At 52.3% G+C, this 23586-nt stretch overlaps 1 protein-coding gene across 5 annotated transcripts in view; it reads left to right on the top strand.

Annotated features, from left to right (window-relative positions):
* Celf5 (CUGBP Elav-like family member 5) overlaps positions 1–22017 on the top strand; it is a 36156-nt gene extending 14139 nt beyond the window's left edge. The window contains exons 1-11 of one of the 5 annotated variants that reach the window (XM_045134813.1): positions 3386–3404; positions 5789–5840; positions 6622–6750; positions 7737–7816; positions 10311–10457; positions 12615–12756; positions 12867–13013; positions 14477–14539; positions 15315–15398; positions 19716–19859; positions 20962–22017. In XM_045134813.1, the coding sequence (XP_044990748.1) occupies positions 5789–5840; positions 6622–6750; positions 7737–7816; positions 10311–10457; positions 12615–12756; positions 12867–13013; positions 14477–14539; positions 15315–15398; positions 19716–19859; positions 20962–21089 (1116 nt within the window). In that variant the 5' untranslated portion in view covers positions 3386–3404 and the 3' untranslated portion in view covers positions 21090–22017. Of the gene's footprint in view, positions 1–3385; positions 3405–5788; positions 5841–6621; positions 6751–7736; positions 7817–10310; positions 10458–12614; positions 12757–12866; positions 13014–14476; positions 14540–15314; positions 15399–19715; positions 19860–20961 lie in introns of those variants that run through there. The other 4 variants (XM_045134812.1, XM_045134810.1, XM_045134811.1 and 1 more) reach the window with 4 other exon arrangements.
* Positions 22018–23586: the final 1569 nt, after the last annotated feature.

The raw sequence follows: 23586 nt of genomic DNA, 5'->3' as shown, positions 1-23586 counted from the left end.
AACAAACAAACAAAAAAAGCTAGGCATGGTGGCATGGTGGTGAAGTAGAGGTAGGAAGAGATGAAGGTCACCCTGAGAATATCGAGTGAATTCCAGGTCAGCCTGGCCCAGAGTGAGACCCTACCTCAAAAAAAACAAACAAAAATTTACATGAGAAATTTGAATGTGGATTAGAGAGATAACTGAGTGGTTAAAGGTGTTTGCTTACAAAGCCTAAAGGTCTGGTTTCGATTCCCCATTACCCACTTAAAGCCAGATGCACAAAATGGTGTATGTGTCTGGAGTTTGTTTACAGTGGCAGGAGGCCCTGGTGTGCCTATCCCACCCCCCAATTAATTAGAAAGAAATATTGGGGCTGGAGAAATGGCTTAGCAGTTGAGGCACTTGCCTGCAAAACTAAAAGACCTTGGTTCGATTTCCCAGGACCCACATAAGCCAGATGCACAAGATGGTGCATGCAGCTGGAATTTCTTTGCAGTAACTGGTGCACCCATTATCTTCCTCTCTCTCTCTGCTTCCTTCTCTCTGTCTCAAATTAAAAAAGAAAGAAAGAGAGAGAGAGAGACAGAGAGAGAGAGGGAGAGAGAGAGAAAGAGACATATTGCACTCTTACAAAAAAGAGTTTGGGGTTGGAGAGATGGATTAGTGGTTAAGGCGCTTCCCTGTGAAACCTAAGGACCCAGATTTGATTCCCCAGGATCCACATAAGCTAGGTGCATAAGGTGGTGCATGTGTCTGGAGTTTGTTTGCAGTGATTGGGACCTTGGCACACCCGTATCCCCAAGCCCCAGCCTCGAATCCACCTCCTGGTTTTATAGTTGTAGGCCCTGGCTTATCTTCCTTCATAACTTCACCAGCACTCAATCCGTCCCAGGAGCAGTGCATGGCCCTTGCTTGGTTTTCTTTCCTCCTATTCCAAGTAGAAGAATATCACACGTAGTCTTTTCTGCCTGTGCGTGTGTGTGCGCGTACACGTGTGCCACAGTGTGTGCAAGGAGGGCAGAATACAATCAGGGGGTGGTCGTCCCCTTCCACCTTGTTTGAGGCAGGGGTTCTCTTGTCTGCCCAAAGCTTTGAGGTTCTCTTCACTGGGATCACAGATGCATAGGTTCTTCTTTTTTTTTTTTTTTTTTTCGTGTGGTTTCTGGAGATCTGGCCTCTGGTCACCAGGCAGCAAACACTTGTAACCACTGAGCCATCTCCATGGCTCCACCTTTGAAAAATACTATTTATTTGAGAGTGACAGGGAGAAAGAGGATGATGGGGGCAGGGATGGAATGGGGATACCAGGGCCTCCTGCCACTGCAAGTGAACTCCAGATGCACACACCACTTTGTGCATCTGGCTTTGGGTGGGTACTGAGGAATCAAACTCAGGCTGTCAGGCTATGTAAGCAAGGGCCTTTAACCACTGAACAACCTCTCCAGCCCCAGTTTTGTTTTACTCAGGACTCAGTGTGGGGTACCACATGATTCCTCTATATAGACTGCAGTGGAGGGGTGTCTGGTTTGTTTCCAGTATTTTCTGAGAATAGAGATACTGGGGTGCTGTTTGTGTTTTGGGGGATGCTATCCTGTTTCTGCCTCAGGGTGGCTATCCGATTAGCAGAGGGCGAGTCATCCTCCCCAGGGAGCTTTCAGAAAGTGTGCAGCAGCTTTTCAGAGAGGACGAGTCGGGCTGCTAGGGCAGAGGACCCTCTTCCTTTGCCAACTTCTCCCCTTGCTGGGAACCCATGCCTGCCACCACTAGTGTCCCAGCAGGCACAGCTGAGTGCAGGATACCCTTCTGGATCCACTTCAGGCCCCTCCCATGGTCATAAGCAAGCATGACCCCCAGTTTCCAGCTTCTGCCCCAAGTGTGATGGCTCCATCTCTGGGGGACACAGTTTAATCAAACCTCAGCGTGCTGGAAGAAGATACTCAATTTAATAATTGAATAAGAAAGTCCGGGGACAGAAGCTGGAGTAGACCAGGGACCTCAGAACTGTGGCTGAGTAAATGCTGGGGATTCCAGCAGAGATGCGGCCTCACACCCCAAAGCCCAGGGGGGCTCCCACAGCTGATTAGGGCTGGCTCTGTTGTCTGTCCTGACCTCAGTTTCTGTGCTGTGTGAGTCTGGCTTTCCATGGGCCCTGTGTTGGGCTGTCCATGGAAAACCTTGAACCCAGGGCTTGAGGGGGCCATGGCTGAATTCAGAACAGTAGATGAGATTTGGTCCTGTCACAGTGTCTGACAGAGGGAGAGAATAGACTTGTGGTCATGGTACCCCACATAGGAGTCACCCTACCTTACCTTCCACAGTCCCTGGAAACAGTCCAGCTGGTGTTCCCCCCATGGCCTGGAACGTCTCAAGATAGAATTTGGCAAATCCTAGAGAATTCTGAGTTGGCCAAGCCTGACCCGCAGAGGTTCATCCCACAGTCCCACCCTTCAGGGGCCACAGTTTCCCCATCAGTAACACACACCAGGAAGGCATAACAGACCCTGTTTTCCCAGTGGTGGATGACTTGGTCAACCAGAAAGTTGGGAGGAGAGCAGAGACTGGGGTCCCTGCCACCTAATGCAGGGCAACCTCACCCCACCCCACAGATCCAAGGCACTCCCCATCTCCAGACCATAGGACCTCAAAGTTATTACAGAAAGAAATTTTGCCCAATCTTTTCTTTTTTAGGGGGAGGGGCAGTTGGGGTGGGTTTGAGTTAGAGTCTTGCTCTGGTCCAGGCTGACCTGGAATTCACTCTGTAATCTCAGGGTGGCCTTGAACTCACAGTGATCTTCCTACCTCTGCCTCTTGAGCACAAGGGCTAAAGGCGTGCACCACCACGCTGGACCTCTTTCTTTCTTTTCCCACCTGTAAAAAACGGGAAGGAATCTTTCCCTCTCATAATATAGCTTGGACATGAAATGGGTCCGCGGATATAGACCTTGTTCCAACAGGAGAAACTGTTTCCAACTCCCCCACCAAACTCCATCTCCCGCTTCAAACCCTGCCTCAGCTTCTCCATTCTCATAACAGTCTCAGGATAAGTTCAGATTCTGGGTCCCATGCGAATTCCCTCCTGGGTCAGGCTAGTGAGGGTCCTTCCTGGGATGCCCCAAATGACTCAGCATGAATGACTCAGCACGAAGCCCACCTGAAATGTTGGATAAACGGCAGGAGGAACGAGATGGGGGGGAGCCCCGAAGGTGGAGGAGGAAGGGAAGGCACGGGGTGGGACAGATGGAGAGAGGGAGCTGGAAGGAGGTGGGCAGAGCCACATGGGCAGGCCGGGGCGACAGGAGGGGTGGGGTGTGGGGAGCCCCAGCTCCCCGCCTGGCGTGCGGCGGGGCGCGCGTGGATTGGAGCGTGTGCGCGCCCGTGAGCCCAGGGTGGGCGGCTGGCATGTGGATGCCAGCCAGGCTCCGGTGGGTAAGCCCGGCTCTGGGGCCTTGGAGGGTGGGAATGGGAATGTGGCTGTGACATGGGGTTGGAGAGGAGGGGGGAGGCGTGCTGGTCGCTGGCTTCTCTGGGCTACCCCAGGGACTCCCCATCCCTGTCACCAAGTTAACCCAGGAGGGGGAAGGAAGCACGAGGTCCCAGGTTGAGCGGTGGACAGGCGGTGGTGGGGGGGAGCAGGGTACCCCAGGCCTTCTGAATAGGGCATGGGGGGAAGGCTTGGTTGGGGTGATGGGTTCAGAGTCCCTCCCTCCTCTCCTCGCCTCATCCATCTCTAAAAGATTATATTTAAATATCTCTTTTGTGCGAGGCAGGATCTAGGCTCGCCCCTAAGAGGCGGTTTCCATGGCGACAACAATTGCCTGCTTCCGCGGGGTGAATCAGCGTCGCCATGGCAACCCCATCTTCATCTGCCCAAGGTGCTGGGAGGGGGGAGGAGGTGAGGGCCGCGGAGGCGGGGTGGGAGGGGCCGTGAGGGGGGAGCGGGAGGCTAGAGCTTAGGGGGACCCCCTCCTCATGTCCCCACACCTCTGGACACCCCGACCCCAGAAGCCCGGCCCATCTGCTTAAGCTTAACCACTGCTCTCGCCCCTGCTCCTCCAGCCTGCGGGGTGTGGTACCCAGGTGCAGAGGGCGGTGTGTGGGTGGGTGGGAGGATAAGTGGGGGGACCGGGTGGGGGAAGGGAGGCGAGAGCTGGGCTTGTGACAGGTAGTCAAGGCCCCTGGGGGGGTGGTCTTACAGGGAGGAGCTGGGAATGGGGGAAGGGACTCCGGAAGGGGAGGGACTCCAAGGAAGGAAAGGGGTGGGGTGGGGGAAGGGGACAGGATGGGGGGAACTGCAAGCATGATGGGGGTGTAAGAGCCCTAGACAAGGGCAGATCACAGGCTCGTGGAGGTTGGGAAGGGGCTGAGGGCGTGAGAGTGGGAGTGGGCGGGTGGAGCTAAGACACAAGGCAGGCTTCAGCTCCTGGAACTTGGGTTCTCACTTCCTTCTGGGTCTTAATTTTGGCGACCCTCCAACAGATGCCCACCTTACCTGTCCCAGGGCCTCCGACTGGAGAAGCTCATGTTTGGTTGGTACTCTGGGGGCGTGGGACGTTAGCGATGTAGAAAGAACACCCCGAAGGCCACAGGGTTGTGTGGGTGCCAATACCTCCGAAGTTACTCTGGCCAGGTCCGGCTGGAAGTAGCGCTTACTCCAGCCCCAGGGGGACCTTTCTTCCCAGAAGGACTTTCTTCTGACCCAGTTGGTTCTACCAGCTCCTTTTCCCACATGCCCTGTCCTGTCATGTGTAGGGTGATGCTGTAGTCCCCAGTGTGGAGGGAGACAGAAAAATGTAGACACTTTCAGCTCTGAGAAGGAGGGAGCTTACTCCTGGGGGGCTAGCCTGCCTGGGGACTTTTTGATCTGTTTTTAAAAATAGTTATTTACTTGAGAGAGCGATTAAGAGGCGGGGGGTGGGGGAGAGGGAGAGAATGGATGCTCCAGAATCTCTAACCACTGCAAACGAATTCCATCTTACACATCTGGCTTTATGTGGGTATTGGGGTAATCGAACTTGGGTCCTTTGGCATTGTAGGCAAGCACCTTAACTCCTAAGCCATTTCACCAGTCCTTGATCTGGGTTTTAAAGGATGAGTAGGAGTTCACTCAAGCAAGGTACCAAGTTGTAAAAAAAAGACTTCTGGGACTAGTAAGCAAATAAATCAATAAATACCTCCTCTACATCCACATCCCCTCAGAATGTTCTTAAATATCCACATTAGCTTACTGCTTAGGGCTGTGTATGATGTGGAGGTGGAGGAGTGCCCCCAAGTGAATGTAATGTTTCAGTGCCTGGGGTGAGAAATGGAAGAATGTAGAGTATAGTCATGGGTCCAAAGAGTACGCTGGGTCTACTCACATATGACACATCTGTCTGAAAGTTAGCTACCTGGGGTGTATCAGTCATTTTCTGTTGAGTAACAAGACATCCCTGTAACTCTATCTGTTCATCACTCTGGAAGTTACAAAATGCATTCGGGGGTCAGGAGGGCATCCGTTCTCTCAGGAGCCATGCAGTAGCTTGCCCAAGCCTGTCTACCTGGCACTCAGCATTCCAAGAGGGTGACAGGAGAACATGACTTTCACCACATTCTATCTGCACACAGGGCACTTGGAGGGATGGGTCCAGCCCTGCCAGTAATGTCACATTCGATGGAGAATGGTCATTGGGTCTTGAAGGGCAGCTAAGGGTTTGTCAGACAGGCTCCTTGCTGCATTGGGTTTGACTGCAATGTTCCTGGGGTGCTGAGACAGGAAGAGGCCAGCCAGGGGGCCCATCTTGAGTCGCTGTCCCTCCCTCCTCCACAGATGGCTCGGCCGATCCAGGTGAAGCCGGCGGACAGCGAGAGCCGCGGAGGTAGTTGACATCTTTCCATGGCCACCAGGCCCGGGGTCTGCGGAGGGGTCAGAAGGGTTGGAGGGTCAGTGGTCACAGGTCGCAGGACCTGGGCACCCTGTGCCTGTCACGTTGTGATCACGGGGGTCTCCAAGCACAGAGATCCTCAGCGGGACCCCGAGGGCCACACACTGTTCTTTGGGATGCGCAGGGGCAGCCCACGTGTGTGCCCTTCGCGGGTGTGCATGGGGCCGTTCATGGCAGAGTTTCTGACTTGCTCTAGTTTTGAGCAGAGGAGATCAGACTTGGGGGTAGGGGACGTGTGGGCGGGGCTGTTAGGACCCCTGAGCATGTGGTAAAGCCCACCAGGGCTGGGAGCCCTTTCACTCTCCATCTAGGCTGTCAGAATGGGACAGGAAGTAGAGGTGGCTCCCTCCCTTTCTCTCCCTCATTCCTTTTCTCTCTCTCCCCCTCCCTTCCTTCTTCCCCCTCTTTCCTTCCCTGTCCCACACTTCGTTTTCCCTCATCCTGTCCGGGTTCCCTACTGTCTCCACGTCTCCCTGGTCTTTTATCTCCCTGACACCGGGGTCTTTGCTTCCCTCTACCCCCCCACCCCCGTGAGTGACAGGCGCTAGAGAACGGTTTCCATAGCAACCCGCTCCAAGGCCACGCCCTCTGTTCCTCCCTTGTCCGGGGTTCCGGTGGGCCGGGTCTGGCCGGCAGGGGGCGCCCAAGAGCCCAGGCCCCGGGCAGCGCCGGGATCGGCATGCCCGGGACGCGGCTGAGGGGGCATGTCCGCCCACAGGGGACCGGAAGCTGTTTGTGGGGATGCTGAACAAACAGCAGTCGGAAGAGGACGTGCTGCGGCTCTTTCAGCCCTTCGGGGTCATCGACGAGTGCACGGTGCTCCGCGGCCCCGACGGCAGCAGCAAAGGTCGGGGTGGGCGGGGCCATACGGAGGGGCGGGGCCTGTGGGAGGAGTCTGGTGGGCGGGGATATCTGGAAGAGCGGCTCCGTGGGCGAGAGGTGGTTGGAGAAGTGTTGGCGGGGTAGACTTGCGTGAAGGATACTGCCTTGTGTGGGTGGGGCCAGCGAGAAGGGTCAGAGCAGGGTGGTGGGCAAGACTTTGAAGGAGAGGCGATCTAGGGGTGATAGGGTCCTGTGGAGGGGCGGGGCTAGGGGGCTTGGGACCTGGCCAGCAGCGGGCCTGCTGGGCAGGTGGCGCCTGTAAAGAGGTGGGACAAGGATCCATCTGGCCGGGGAGGGTGATGGGAGCATTCTATGCGGGCTGGCGGGGCTGCCTGTCAGTATCTCCCTAGGTGGCCTATGAACTCTGTCTGGGGATTCGTGTGTCTGGTGGTCTCTGTCTGTCCATCTGGGCTGTCAGGCTGGGTCCACTCTTGTCAGTGGCTTAAGAGTGGTTTAAGATGCTGGCTATGGGGTGCATCTACTTGGGTCAGCGTGGGTCCAGCTGGTTCACCCAGGGAACTGTGTTCGCTGGGCCCTGCCTGATGGTTGTTGGGAGATGCATGTCTGGTGCCTAGTCTGTGGACCTCAGTGTCAGGACTCCATGTAAGAGTGGATGAGACTCTGCCCTAATGACAACCTGCCCTTCAGTATGTGTGTGAAAAGACAATTGTCTAAACCATTCCCGGAGTGCTTGGCCGAGTACCTGATTGGCTGAGTGCATGGGTGGACGAGTGAGTGGATGGATGGGTGGTGTGTGGATGGATGGGTGGGTGGATGGCTGATTTTCCCCATTGGCTGAGTGTATAGATTACCTCATCTAACTTTACCTCCCTGTCTGAACTGAGACTGTCTTTCTTGATGACCATTACTGGCCACCGAGGGTTCTTGGACCCCTCCTGTGACCCATACCCACTTGTCCTTTGGTCACCTCCTCTCCTTCTCTTGGGGCAGGCTGTGCCTTTGTGAAGTTCTCCTCCCACACAGAGGCCCAAGCTGCCATCCACGCCCTTCATGGCAGCCAGACCATGCCGGTGAGTAAGAGCTGTGGGCATGGGGAAGCATGAGGGTGGTGGGGACCAAAGCGGCACTGTCCTTGTCACAGTAGCGGCTTGCGGCTCCTGATTCTTCTTCTTGGAGCTCTGCAACTGCAGCTCAGTGTGTGGCTGGGCGTGGTGTTTCCTCATGTGTACATGGGGTGTGCGAGTGTGTCGGTGTTTTACACGAGTGCCACGTCCACAGGTTTATTGGTTTATACCACTGTGTGCATGCTTGTGTATGTGTTTGAGTGTTCACAAAGTGTGCAAATCTGCATGTTTTGTGTGTGCATGTGGTTGCATGAATAGAGGTCACTGTGCATGTGAGAACATGTGTGTGTCAGGTACACAGTTTACAGGCACATGACAGCCTAGGCTGGTCTGTGAGTGTACAAGGTGAGTGTGTATATGTGTGTGTAAGAGTGTGTCTCATTGGGGGTGAGATGTGCACTAACTGAGATGGAAGGGGAAGCAGTAGCTGGAGCCCCTGGATTCTCTCACAGGACAATGGGGAACCCACAAGGGATCAGTGCAAGTGGGGAACTGGCCAGGACAGTGGCAAGAGTTCCCCAAGTCAAAGCAGAGTTCCCTGAGTCAAAGCAGGGTGTAGGTTGTAGGTGTGTGTTGTAATTACATTACATTGCTGGGAGAAAGCACCTGACCGAAACAGCTGATGGGAGGAAAGGGTTTATTTTGGCTAACAGTCTCAAGGGGACAGTATGCATGGCATGAGCAGAGGCTGGACATCACCTCTGCCACAGCAGGTAGAAACAGCAGCAGGAGCGTGAACAAAGCTCTGGCCAGGGGGAGTTGCTGTGTGACACACCTGAGCCCGCCCCCAACAACACACCTCCTCCATCTCCCAAATTGCCACCAGCTGGGGACCCAGCATTCAGAACACCTGAGGTTTTGGGGGACACCTGATTCAAGCCACCACAGTATGGGACAGACAGGAGGTCTGGAGGCCTGAGCCTGGGTCTGATAGGGAGAATGTGGCCTGAGCTGGGCCTAGAGGACAGGGAGGAGAGCTGGTGTGCAGACTGTGGGGAAATAAGGAGTGACTAGTGGAGGAGGGCCACATGGGCATTGCAATGGTCCTCCCTGGGGAGGGGAGCCAGCCTCACTTATTCTCTGGATTTGGAGGGAGGACTCAGCTCAGACACTCAGTGGTGTCCCTGAATGGAGCTGGAAGGGAAGTGTGGAGAGGGAGGGGGCATGTCAGCAGCCAGGCTGGGGAGCGTTTAGGGCAGGATCACCAGAAGGGCCTGGCTGAGCCCTGATAGCAGGCTGAGCTCCAATTCCCGACTGAGCCCTCATCCAAACTGACTCTAGACTCTTCAGTTTTCTGTTCTTGGGTTTTTTGAGGTAGGGTCTCACTGTGGTCCAGGCTGACCTGGAATTAAGTATGTAGTCTCAGGGTGTCCTCGAACTCATGGCGATAGTCCTACCAGTGCCTCCCGAGTGCTGGGATTAAAGGCGTGCACCACTACGCCTGGCTACCTTTTCAAATTTTTTTGAGGCAGGGTCACACTCTATAGCCCAGGCTGATCTGGAACTCATTCTGTAGCCCAGGCTGGCCTCAAACACACAGGGATCCTCCTACCTCTGCCTCCCAGTGCTGGGACTAAAGGCTTGCGCCACCATGCCAGACAACCACGGATTCTTGATTGAACCCTAATCACAGTAAGCTGTCATCCCCTCTACACCCTAATCATACTGAGCCCTCACCCCACCTATACCTTAATCATAGATGAGCCCTAATTCCTGACTGAACCCTAACTGTACACTGAGTTCTTTCCTAAACTGAACCCCAATCTCTAGGCTAAACCCCTATTCCTAACTGAACTCTAATCATAGACTGGACCCTGATCCCAGACTAAGCTCCAGTTGTAGGCTGAGCTCTAATTATAAACTGATTCTTTTTTTTTTTTTTTCCAGGTAAGGTCTCACTCTAATACAGGCTGATCTGGAATTAACTATGTAGTCTCAGGGTGGCCTCGAACTCATGGTGATCCTCCTACCTCTGCCTCCCGAGTGCTGGGATTAAAGGCGTACACCACCGCACCTTACTTGAACTTCAATTCTCGACTGATTCCTGATCCCCAAGTGAACCTTAATCATAAATTGGCCCTTGATCCCAAACTAAGCCTCAGTTCCAGTCTGTACTCTTGGGTATGGGCAATAGGTGAAGGGCTAACCATTGCTCCCCCTCCTCCATGATGGGCTTCTCAGCTGGTATCAGGTGTGGGCTGACTGGTATGTGGGCCCTCTCTTTCTTAAACCCATTGTCCTTCTCTAGTTGCTGGCCACTCCTCTTAATTTTGAGGACAGGTGAGCCCTGGGGAGCTGAGTTCCACACCATTCTCATTGTGGACTCTGGATGCAGTTGACAGCTAGCCCAGGGGCCTGAGCTGGCAGGTTTCTGGGGACCCCAGAGTCCCAGCTACCTTGTACCCTTATCCCCCACGTCTGTGTGCTGTCGCCCCTGCAGGGAGCTTCCTCTAGCCTGGTGGTCAAGTTTGCCGACACGGACAAGGAGCGGACATTGCGGCGTATGCAGCAGATGGTGGGCCAGCTGGGCATCTTGACGCCGTCCCTCACCCTGCCCTTCAGCCCCTACAGTGCCTACGCCCAGGCTGTGAGTGACCGCAGCTGAAGGGCATTCATGGGGTCTGTGGCACTACACAGGCAATGCTGGATCCAGGCTCAATTTCCCTCCCTGATCTCTGGCATGGCTCTGTGCCCTCTTACCACCTCCCGTTCCATCTTGGACTCAGGCTTCTGTCCTTGCTGGAGCTGGCACTCAAATCAGGCTGATTCTGGAGCCTCAGTCCCAACACAGCCTCCCTCATCACCTGAACCCCAAGCCCAGGCAGAAACCCCAGCTCTGGACAGATGCAGTCCCAGCCACCAACCCTAATCTGAGGCCAAGCTCAGACTGAGCCTCTAATTGAGGCTGCATCCTTACCTTGGGTTGAACCCTAATCTCAAATTAAGACCAAAACCTTGAGCTGAGCCTAGATCCTGGCTGTCCTTTAATCTAGATTACATTCAGTCCTGGCTCACCTCCCCACATGAGAGTGACTTCAAGCTGAGATCTGACCTGGCTGAGTCTTAAATCCTGGTCAAACTGTAATTCCTGACTGAGCTGTAATAGGCTGATCCCTGATCCCAGAATGAGCCTGGTTCTTAGACAGATCCCAAGCTGGGCCTAGGCTAACTGATCGATGATCATAGGCTAAGTTCTGAACCGAGACTGAGCCTTGATTCTGTGCTGAGCCCACATTTCTTTTTTTTTTTTTTTAATCTTATTTTATTTTTTCTCAATTTTTAAAAATATTTTCTATGATTATAAAAATATCCCATGGTAATACCCTCCCTCCCCCCACTTTCCCCCTTGAAATTACATTCTCCATCATATCCACTCCCCATCTCAATAAGTCTCTCCTTTATTTTGATGTCATGATCTTTCTCTCCTCTTATGATGGTCTTGTGTAGGTAGTGTCAGGCACTATGAGGTCATGGATATCGAGGCCATTTTGTGTCTGGAGAGAGCACGTTGTAAGGAGTCCTACCCTTCCTTTGGCTCTTACATTCTTTCCACCACCTCTTCCACATTAGACCCTGAGCCTTGGAAGGACTGATTGAGATGTTACTCAGTCCTCTAGTCACTTCTTTCCAGCACCATGATTCCTTTTCAGTCGTCCCAAGGTCACTGCCATCTGAAAAGAGAAGATTCTCTACCCAAAGTGAGAGTAGCATTAATATAAGGGTATGAATATTAAGAGAAGTGCTTACTGTGAGCCCACATTTCTAACTATGCCTCATCCCAGGCTGATCCTCAGTTTCTAAATGAGCCCCAATCCCAGGCTGAGCCTCAGTTTCTGAGCCCTAAAACTAAACTGAATCCTGACACCAGCTGAGCCCTGATCCCAAAATGATCTCAATTTTTAGATGAGTTCTGATCCTAGACTGCATCCTGATCTCAGGCTGAGCCCCAGTCCAAGACTGAACTTTGATCCCTGGTCATGCCTCAATTTCCAATTGAGCACTGAACCTGTACTGAGCCTTAATCCTATGCTGAGCCCCAGTTCCTGATGGAGCCATGATAAATAGCTGAGCCTTGAATCCAGGCTAAATCCTGATCCAAGGCTAAACCTTGATATAAGACTAAGCCTTAGTTTCCTCCCATCTTTCTTCCTTCCTTCCATCTTTTCCCTCCTTTCTTTCTTTTAAAGCAGGGTCTTACTCTGGCCCCAGCTGACCTGAAATTCAGCCTTGAACTCATGGATAACTGACCTCTGCTTCTTGAGTGCTGAGATTAAAGCCCTGAGCCATCATTCTTGGCCTGAGCCTCAGTTTATATCTATCTGTTTGTCTGTCTGTCATCTATCTTCTGTCTGTGTATCTATCTGTCTGTCTGTCTGTCTATCATCTATCTATCTGAGAGAGAAAGAAAGAGGCAGATAGAGCGAATGGGCACACCAGAGCCTCTAGCCACTGAAAATGAATTCCAGATGCATGTACCTTGTGCATCTGGCTTACATGGGTCCTGGGGAATTGGACCTGGGTCCTTTGGTTTTGTAGGCAAATGCCTTTATCACTAAGTCATTGCTCCAGCCTGAGTGTCAGTTTTTAACTGATCTGGATCAAAGGCTAAGCCTTGATTCCAAGCTGAGCCCTCATTTCTGGCTGAGTCCGGATCCCAACCCAGTTCCTGAGGACTGGGCCTTCCTCTGTGAGCCATGATCTCAGACCACATTGATTCAACTGACCCCTTTTTACCCTCGTTCAGCTCATGCAGCAGCAGACGACAGTCCTGTCCACCTCCGGCAGCTACCTGAGCCCCGGCGTGGCCTTCTCACCCTGTCATATCCAGCAGTTTGGCGCTGTCAGCCTTAATGGACTGCCTGCCACGCCCATTGCCCCTGCCTCTGGTGAGAGCCACAGTGTATGTGTGTGTGGGGGGGTTGTTGACATGACCTCAGGACACATGGACAGGACCCCCCAGCGCCCACAGCTCCTCTGATCCTGCTGTGCTCCACAGGGCTGCACTCACCCCCACTGCTCAGCACTGCCGCCGTTCCTGGCCTCGTGGCACCCATCACCAACGGCTTTGCTGGGGTTCTGCCATTCCCTGGTGGCCATCCTGCCCTAGAGACTGTGTATGCCAATGGCCTTGTGCCCTACCCAGGTAACTTGGGGTGGTCCCTGATGGCATTGACCATGAAGCCAGTGCTGGGCTTGCGGACATCCCAGAACACAGAAGGATACCATGGACAGTGTTGTTTGTAGGGGCTGGGAGACACCTCAGTGGTAAAGTGCTAGACTTGCAAGCCTGAGGACCTGAGTTCACTCCTCAGGACCCACATAAAAAATCTGGGCTTGGCAGGGCATGGTGATGCATGCCTTTAATCTCAACACTCTGGAGGTTGAGGTAGAAGGAGCCCTGTGAGTTTGAGGCCACCCTGAAACTACATAGTGAGTTCCTGAGCTAGAGTGAGACTCTATCTTGAAAAACAAAACAAAACAAAACAAAATCCAGGCCTGGTAGCAAGGATCTGTAATCTCACGGCTACACGGTAGAGGCAGGAGGATGCCCAGGACTTTCCAGCCAGCCAGTCTGGTCTAATTGGTGAGCTCCGGACCATTTCTCAAAAATTGTGGACAGCACTCCTGAGGATGACATCCAAGGTTGTGTTCTCCACGCTGTGTGTGCACACACGTGCACCCCTCTACACAAAATATGCACACACACACATATATGCATAAAATATATATTTTTTTTGTTTTTTGAAGTAGGGTTTCACTCTAGTCCAGGCTGACCTGGAATTTACTATGTAGTCTCAGAGTGGCTTCAAACTCAAGATGATCCTCCTACCTCTGCCTGCCGAGTGCTGGGGCGTGCGCCACCATGCCGGCTAAATCTTACTGTTTGAGAGAGTCTCTGTAGCACAGGCTGGCCTTGAACTTGTAGCCAGCCTCCTGCTTCAGATATCCAAGTGCTAGGGTGATAGCTCTATGAGGTACCATGCTTGGCTTAATACTTTTTATTTATTTGAGAGAATGGGCATGCCAGGGCCTCCTGCAAACAAACTCCAGATGCATGCACCACTTTGTACCTCGGGCTTTTACATGGGTACTGGGGAATCAAACCTAGGGCTGTCAGGCTATGCAAGCAAGTACCTTTAACCATGAGCTATCTCTTTGGCCCTTAATATTTTATTTGGAAGCAATTGTCCAGTCCACTCCAAACTTGATTTGGAGATTCGCCCACCCCTGGCCACTAGAGGGCAACTTTCCCTCTGTCTTCCCCAGGCCCACCAGTGTGGGTGACCCTCACACACCCTCTTCTCTCCTGCAGCCACCAGAGGTCCCAGATGGGGCTCAGGACGTCGGGAAAGGGAATTGTAGTTTGGGGTTGGCTGAGGAGATTGCAGCGGGTCCCCTGGGGGGACTGTGAGATGGGGTGACTCTAGTTTGGCTTCTGTCACTTCCTATGTGAGTGTCCTCTGAGCCAAAGACCGCCCTGTTCATAAGAGGGTTGGCACAGAAGGGAAGCTGGGACACTCGTGGGTGTCATCATGGTTCTTGAGCATGGGGTGGATGGAGGACTTTGGTTCCACCTGCCCCACTCAGTCCACGTCTGTCCCGTAGCTCAGAGCCCCACGGTGGCCGAGACGCTGCACCCTGCCTTTTCCGGAGTCCAGCAGTACACAGGTAGGGAGCAGCAGCCACACCAAGTCCACACACTTTCAGGCCTCATCCTGTCTTTGGCCTTGTACCCAGCCACTCCCCAGCCTCTAGCCACTCCTCCTTTAAAGCCCTACCTACCCCTTTCTCTGGCCCTTGTAAAAGTGGCCTAGGCTCCACACCCATTTGTAATCTCATTCTTCAGGCCTGTCAGCTTGTGCACTCACCCCTCCCTGATGCCCCTCATATTCACCTTGGCCCCTCAGGGTCCTGACCCCTGTAGCTCCAACCCTCAGACATGACCACCTAGTCTATGGTATTTATCCACCTCTTCTGTGGTTCTGCCTGCATAGCCCTGCTCCTCCAGTCACAGCCCAACCTAACCTCATCCCTTCAGTCTTGTCTCTATCCCCTGGCCTGACCTTCCCCATGGTTCTTTTTCTTTTCTTTTTTTTCGAGGTAGGGTCTCACTCTAGTCCAGGCTGACCTGGAATTCACTATGTAATCTTAGGGTGGACTCGAACTCGTGGCGATCCACCTACTTCTGCCTCCCAAATTCTGCGATTAAAGGTGTGCACCACCATGCCTGGCCCCCATGGTTCTTCATAAGATCCTGTCCTCACCCCTGACATGACCCTCCATGACTCTACATAAGATCCCGTCCTCACCCTGACATGACCCTCTAGGACTTTACATAAGATATTGTGCCTGCCCCATGTCATGGCTTGGCCTGCCCATTGCCCTTCCCTTCCCTGCCCCATCTAACCTCATGTGCCCCTCTCCCCTGCTCTGTTCTCTACAGCCATGTACCCCACCACAGCGATCACTCCCATCGCACACAGCGTCCCCCAGCCGCCGCCCCTCCTGCAGCAGCAGCAGCGAGAAGGTGAGGTGGCCGGGACCCTCCCTGCCTCAGTTTCCTTCTCAGCAGCGAGTCCCACTTCGTTTGGTTGCATTTGCCAGTTCTCTGCAATTTGGAAGAGGAACCCATTTTTAAGGTTGGGGCATGGCATGATTTTGCCTGAGGTGGCATCTGGGGTCAACTGGGGCCTTCCTAGGAGAACCAAGGCCAATGATGGAATGAGGGAACAAGGATGGGGAGGAAAAAATTCTGGAATCCAGCAATCCACGTTCAGATTCACCTGCTTCTGACTTATGACATCACAAGAAGGCATTTAACAGCATGTGCCTCAGCTTCCCCATCTGCAACACGAGCCAGGAAGTGTTTCAGTGAAGTGACAAGCAATTGTTCTTGACATACAGTGTGCACTCAGGTCCTCCTGGAAAGTCTCTCTCTGTGGAGGAGTTGGGGTCCTGGGGAACATGTGAAGACAGCAGATGCCCAGGCCTTCCCTTGGCAAGCATGGCTATCAGAGTAGATCAGCCAGGGGACTGACTTCTCCCCTGGCTTCGCCTACTTTTCTCTGCCCTCGGCCTGTGAATGAGGTCATGCTGCCAGGGCCAGCTTGCAGGGGCCAGGCTTTGGAGGAGAGCCCTGGGCTCTGTGGTATCCCTGTCCTGTGCCCACTTTGTGGTAGAGAGTGTGGTTTCTAGATAGTTACTGGCAACCACATGTATTTCCAGAAAGATGGACAGCCATCAGCTCCAGACATGGGACCTTTCTCAGGACCCCCACAGATTCTCGGGGACCCCTCACCACAGGGTGCTATCAGGGCAGGCTCAGCCATGTAGGGTCCCTGCCCTTTTCATTTTATGCTGATGTATGAGCACAGAGGCCAGAGGATGACCTCAGGTATCCTTGTCACCAGTTAAGCTAGACTGGCTTCACTGACTGGTGGACACCCTCCAGTCTTCACCTCCCCAGCACTGGGGTTACAGACACACACCACCACACCTGACTTTTTTTTTTTTTTTTGTGGGTTCTGGGCCTGCTCATGTGGCAAGTGTTTACTGACTGAGCCAGCCCCAACCTCCTGTTCTTTTTCTTTCTTTTTTTATTTTTTGGGTAGGGTCTCACTCTAGCTCAGGCTGACCTAGAATTCACTATGTAGTCTCAGGGTGGCCTCAAACTCATGGTAATCCTCCTACCTCTGCCTCCCAAGTGCTGGGATTAAAGGCATGCATCACCATGCCTGGCCCAACCTCCTTTTTTTTTTTTTTTTTTTTTGTCTTTTTTTGGGTGAGTGGCCTGAAGGTCTCCTTTGCCCTTTTCCAACTCTAGCCTCCTAGGCCAGCTGAGTCCACCCCTCACCTCCATGGACTCACCACCCGTGAATCAAGCAACGTTTCACAGAAAATATCCCAAGAAGAGTAACTGTACTGAACAAATTCTTTTCTTTTCTTTTCTTTTTCTTTTTCTTTTTTTGGTTTTTTTGAGGTAGGGTCTTACTCTAGCTCAGGCTGACCTGAAATTCACTGGTGGCCTCAAACTCATGGTAATCTTCCTATCCCAAGTGCTGGGATTAAGGGCATGCACCATGCCTGGCTCTCTAATTATTTTCTTGTCATTAATCCCCGAACACTTCACTGTCACCATCATTTACCAGACCTGTACCTTGTTTCTGATGTTGTGAGGTAAAGTCCATGGGAAGATGTGTTCAGGTTGTATGCAATGGCTGAGCCATTATGCAGAAGGGACTGGAGCATCTGTGGCATCCGGCATCCACAAGGACCTGGGACATTGTCCCCCAATAATGCAGGAGTGTGGCCTGCTATCAAGGCTGCTGTGATGCTGTGTGTCACTATGAACCAAATGCCACCATTTGCGAAAGAAGAATGATGAGGGCTGGAGAGATGGCTCTATGGTTAAGGCTCTTACCTGCAAAGCCTAACTACTTGGGTTTGATTCCCCAGGACCCCTGTAAAGCCCAGATGTACAAAATGGCACATGAGTTCGTTTGCAGCGTCTGGAGGCCCTGACGTGCCCATTCTCTTTCTGTCTCTCTGGTTCAAAACAGAAAGAAAGAAAGAAAGAAAGAAAGAAAGAAAGAAAGAAAGAAAGAAAGAAAGAAAGAAAGAAAGAAAGCGGGGGGGGGGAGAGGAAGGAAGGGAGGGAAGGAGGGAGGGAGGGAGGGAGGAAGGAAGAAAGGAAGGAGAGGAGAGGAGAGGAATGATGAGCTTCTGGGGAGAGGAGAGTTGGGGGCTTATTACTCCAACCCCATATTAAAGGTACATGAAGCCAGGCATGGTGATGCTGTGAGTTTGAGGCCATCCTGGGATTACAGAGTGAGTTCCAGGTCAGCCTGGAGATTACAACACTTAGGAGGCAGAAGTAGAAGGATCACCGTGAGTTCAAGGCTACCCTGATACTACATAGTGAATTCCAGGTCAGCCTGGGTTAGGGTGAGACCGTACCTAAAAAAAAAAAAAAGGAAAAAAACCAAATAACTCACACAAATGAAATTTAAATTTAAAAGGTAAAAGAAAGATGGGGACTTCATTAAAAGAATGGCATTGCTGTGTACGTGATTCAGGAATGTACTGGGGGCTGCTGGGGAGAGAGCTCAGTGGGTAAAGTGATTGCCTCTCAAGCATGAAGACTTGAGCTGGAATTCCAAGCACCTATATAAAAGCGGGGTGTGGTGCTGTATGTCCATAATCTCAGCACTGGGGAGGTGGAGACAGGAGGATCCCAGGGGCTCAGTGGTCAGCCAGTCTAGCCTAGTGATGAGCTCCAGGCCAGTGAGAGACCATGTCTTAAAGGAAATGCATGACACCCCCGGTAGGTGTGGCTCACAGCACTTGCAGGAGGATGCTTGCACCTGCATATGTGTTTTCACCCTTTGTGTGTGTGTGTGTGTGTGTGTGTCTGTAGCAGGGTCTCTTGCCACTGGAAACAAATGCCTATCCAGCTTTACGTGGGTACTGGGGTATTGAATTTGGGTCGGCAGGCTTTGCAGGCAAGCACCTTGAACTACTGAGTCATTTCCCCAGTTCCATCTGTTTTCTTTTTCTTTTTTAAAAAATTATTTATTTATTTATTATTTGAGAGAGAGAAATAGGTAGGTAGGTAGAGAGAGAATGGGTGTGCCAGGGCCTCCAGCCACTGGAATTGAACTCCAGATGCATGTGCTGCCTTGTGCATATGGCTTATGTAGGTCCTGGGGAATTGAATCTGGGTCCTTTGACTTTGCAGGCAAGTGCCTTAACCGCTAAGCCATCTCTCCAGCCCCTGTTTTCTTTTTCTATTTTTTCTGTTCTGTTTATTTATTTATTTTTATTTACATGAGTGAGAGAGAATGGCTGTGCCAGGGCCTTCAGCCTCTGCAGGCAAACTCAAGATGCATGCACCGCCTTGTGCATCTGGCTTTACATGGGTCCTGGAGAATTGAACCTGGGTCCTTAGGCTTCATGGGCATGTGCCTTAACTGCTAAGCCATCTCCCCAACCCTCTTTTTATTTATTGATTTTTAAATATTTTTATTTATTTAGTTGCAAGGAGAGAGAGAGAGAGGAAGGACATACCAGGGTTTCTAGTCACTGCAGATGAACTCCAGATGCATGTGCCACCTCATGCATCTGGCTTATGTGAGTCCTTTGGCTTTGCCAGCAAGCACCTTAACCACTAAGCCATATCTCCAGCCCTCTTTTTATTTTTTTGAGACAGTCTCATTCTGTAGCCCAAGCTATCCTCAGACTCTAGATTCTCCTGTCTCCACTCCCAAGTGCTGGGATGACGGGCATGTGCCACCACATGTGGTCTGTGCAGTGCAGGGGATGGAACCCAAGACCCTGTGCATATGCCAGGCGAGTGCTCCACCTAGCCCTGGTCCTGAACTTGCCCTCCTCCTTCCTCAGCGTCCTGAGTGCTGGGATGACAGACATATGGTAGCACACCTGGTTTCCAGAATTGTCTTAAATGCTGATTTCTTTGAGCATAGTGTAAGACAGATAATACCAGATTCCATATGCCTCCCTCTGGGTTGTGGAACTTCTGTAAAGTGCCAGGAGATTGTGGCTGATGGATAGGCAACTGGGACTTGGAGTCATTTGGGGATTGGGCTGAAGGATTTAGCTGGCTTGAGGACTGGGGGAGAAGAAACGCCTGACTTGATGGATGGGTCAGATGTGGAAGGACTCTGGGATCCCGCTAAGCCTTCACTCCCTGCCCTTCCCTTGACTTCTCAAGAAGTGTTCATCCATCCATAGCTGGAAACCAGGTCCTGGGCTTGGGCTGCACCCCACCCCGGGGGTTCTGCCTCCTCTCCTTGGGGGCTTTATGTCTTTCTCTCCCCACCTGCAGGTCCCGAAGGCTGTAACCTGTTTATCTACCACCTCCCCCAGGAGTTTGGAGACTCGGAGCTGACGCAGATGTTCCTGCCCTTCGGCAATATCATCTCCTCCAAGGTGTTTATGGACCGGGCCACCAACCAGAGCAAGTGTTTCGGTGAGTGGCAGAACATGGGACTGGAATCTACCAGGGACTGAGGTCATGGTCACTGGTAGAGTGATAGCCTAGAATCCAGTGAGGGCTGGGGTCATGGTCAGTAGAGTGACAGCCTAGAAGCCACAGTGATGGTTGGGGGCGTGGTCAGCGGTAGAGTGACAGCCTAGAACCCACAGTGAGGGCTGGGGGTGTGGTCAGCAGTAGAGTGACAGCCTAGAACCCACAGTGATAGTTGGGGGCGTGGTCAGCAGTAGAGTGACAGCCTACAACCCACACTGATGGTTGGGGGTGTGATCATCAGTAGAGTGACAGCCTAGAACCCACAGTGATAGATGGGGGCGTGGTCAGCAGTAGAGTCACAGTCTAGAACCCACAGTGATGGTTGGGGGCGTGGTCAGTGGGTAGAGTGACAGCCTGGAATCCACAGTGAGGGCTGGGGGCGTGGTCAGTGGTAGGGTGACAGCCTGGACCCCACAGTGAGGGCTGGGGGTGTGGTCAGCAGTAGAGTGACTGCCTAGAACCCACAGGAGGATCAGGAGCTCAAGGTCATCTTCATGTATATAGCAAGTTAAAGGCCAGCCTGGGCCTCATTAGACCCTGTGGAGACAGAGATGAAGAAGCACATTCATCAGAGACACACTTCAGATGTACCCACTATATGTCAGGGAATGTCATGTGACATTTCCAAGGCTTCAGATCATTCAACACAAATATCCTGTGTTTTGTGAGGGGCTACACTGTGTACATAGTCCTGAACAAGGGCAAAGTCCCCTCATCCAGGGAGCTCACAGCCAGTAGAGGTGTCTGGTGAGGGAGCCCTCCCATGTTGACACTGAGCTGGGGACCCACCAGCACGCATGGGGAGGCACAGAGTTTTCATCCAGGGCTTAGAAAGACAGGTAGGGAATCTCATGACTACCTCATTCCTTTATCAAGTGGAAATTTCTGCAGATTAGGTGTTCAGGTTCAGAAATAGCCACACAAAACCAGAGGGGCTGCCCTATGTCCAGGCTGCCCCTGTGAGCACACATGAGCCCCTAGCACCCTCCTGGTAGCCGACAGCCCCAACATCCATGGCCATAATCCACTCTGGTCCCCTCAGGATTCGTGAGCTTTGACAATCCCGCCAGCGCACAGACCGCCATCCAGGCCATGAACGGCTTTCAGATTGGTATGAAGAGACTCAAGGTTCAGCTGAAGAGGCCCAAAGACCCAGGACACCCGTACTGACCATGCCCACAGCCACCCCGAACCGTGGGTACGGCCCAGGTGAGCCGCCAGGCGGCCCCATGCCCTGTCCCATCCCGGGTTTCACCTAACCCCCTCCCAGCCCACACTCACTCCCTAATTCCTTGGGGGCCGGAGCAGTGCTCCAAGAGGCTGCCTGGGGATAAAGATCCTTCCCCTGTAACCTTGGCTGGGTGGAGTAGAGGGTGGCATTGGGGTGGGAGGTGAGGAGAAGCCAGGAGCTCTCACCAAAAGGGCTTCCAGGAGAAGGCTTTGAAGGATGACTAGAAGTTCACAGGAGAGGAGGGAATGTGGGTCTGTGGTGTAGGATGTGTTGGGTGGGGTTTCTATTCCATCCAGTGAATATATTCTCCTGGCTGAGAAGCCTGAAACCAGAGAAAAGATATTCAATGCACCCCAGACCCTAAGGCTGGATCCCAGATGCCTAACCCAGCTTGGAACAGAACTGAAGTGGAGGAGGTAGGGACAGTGCCATCCTGTCCCCCCATCTCCATCCTCACCAGCTGCAGTCAACCCTCAGCTTGCTTCTGTCTTCTAATTCATGACCAACTGGTTAAGATCATGGTGGGAGGGAACCCAAACATCCAAACAACAAAATACCCCAAAGGTTGTTTTCCTCATCAAAGCCAAACAACTCTATCAGCAAATTTAACAACTGAATCATCAATGAGAGCCACTCTGAGAGTTCATGCCAAACTCTAGGGTCATCTGTGAAATGGGCTCATGGGGCAGTGACAGACCAGAGCCACTCATGATTGTCCAAGTTTCCTCAGCACAGAACCTGCCCCTACAGAGCTCTGATGAACTCATCCTGATTTGTTCTTTTTAAAAATCACAATCCTGCCAACCCTGCAAGAAATGTGCTGGTGACCAAGGCCAGCACTGGTGGACACAGCAGGGATGGGACAAAACATGGGGTGGGGGAGGGGTGGGAAACGGGGAGGGGACCTGTTACCTCCCTAGATTGTTTGCTGTGGCAAGGATCAGGGCACAAAAAGAATATTCTATACTTGTACCCCATCGCCAGATGAAGGTAGCAGATTTGGGTGACAAGCTGGACCCACTGGCTTCTGAAGTTTAGGGAGATATGGGGGATGCTTGGATGTCTAGACCCAGAACCTGGCCATGATCCCAGGGAATTAGGACATGGTGTCTTCCACCCAGGTCCCATCCCTTCTCCCCAGGGCAAGGTTCTTCTATCCCACGAGGACTTCCGAATGACCCAGGACTTTCCCATAAATTACAGCCCTTTTTGGACACCAGCCCCCCTCTCCAGTGTCCCCTTCTCCTGCCTGCCACCCCAAAATGTGAAACTGCCCCAGAGCCGCAGGGAGTGGGACATATAGGCATGGTGGTCTGTCTCATGGTGTGTCATGAGTGCAGAATCCCAGAGCTTCACTGAACACTGCCACCCCACCCCTGTCCCCGGCCTGGGGGTGTCCTTGCACCCTGCCCCTTCCCTACACTGAATTGGAATTTCCTATAAATACACATAGATAGAGTTATAGACAGTTCATATATTTTTTGGAGTATAGACCATGGGACTAAACATTTGTGTGGTCCCTCTATCCAAGAGAGGGTGACTGTGAGGTGGCCACCCAGAGAGACATGAAGGACAGGCTGAGGCTGGCTGGCTGGAAGGCCACTTCCTGCTGGAATATCACACAAGGAACCCTCCAGCACCATATACCTCTAGAACTTTGGGTCCCTGCTGTCACCGCCACCATTGATGCTCAGCCTGCCTGGTGCCCCTGGTCCCAGGTCCCCGTTTCCCAGATGTTGGCACAAAGACCCCAGAACCTTTTCTATCCCCATGTCCCTCAGTCACAGCCTTACTCCTATGTCCTTAGCTTTCCTTCAGGGACACACAGGGCTTGGGTATTCCCCTGTCTCTTGCTGTCCCCCCACCCCCAAGGGCAGGCAGCCATAGCCCGCTGCCCCTCGATCACCAGCTTCAAATTTTAAGGTCTTGTACCCAAGATCACCCAGCGTGTCGGACGTGTCACAGCAAACCAGCCAACTGCCCCTCTGTGGGACTCTGCAGGCTTCGTAGAAATCTTTGGACCTCAATGGGTGTTGTTCTTCCTTCTTTCCTGATTTTTTTTTTTTTTTTTTTTTTTGGTCTTTTTGAGCAGGTGCAAAACAGACAAAAAAAAAAAAAAAAAGTGGGAGGGAAAAAATGAAGGGATAATTTTTGTTTCCTAGCTGGGGGTGAGGGTGGGGACAGACACCCCTGTACAGCTGCCCGGCCTGCCTGCCATTCCCGGAACGTAGCCAGACTCAAGTTAATCTGGATGTCCGGCGGAGGGGGGTGAGGGAGGTCTCAGTCCTAACTAAAGTCAAAGTAAAACAAACAAGAAAATGTAAAAAGAAAAAAAAATACAAAAAAAAAAACCCTACAGCATTTCCCTTTGTTTCTACCAAAATACGTTGACTGACAACAACAACAAAAAGACAAAAAACAAAAAGCAAAAAAAAG

This window comes from Jaculus jaculus, chromosome 15, assembly GCF_020740685.1.
Source record: "Jaculus jaculus isolate mJacJac1 chromosome 15, mJacJac1.mat.Y.cur, whole genome shotgun sequence".
In the NCBI taxonomy this organism is placed as follows: Eukaryota; Metazoa; Chordata; class Mammalia; order Rodentia; family Dipodidae; genus Jaculus; species Jaculus jaculus.
This window is presented reverse-complemented; position numbering and strand designations above follow the sequence as displayed.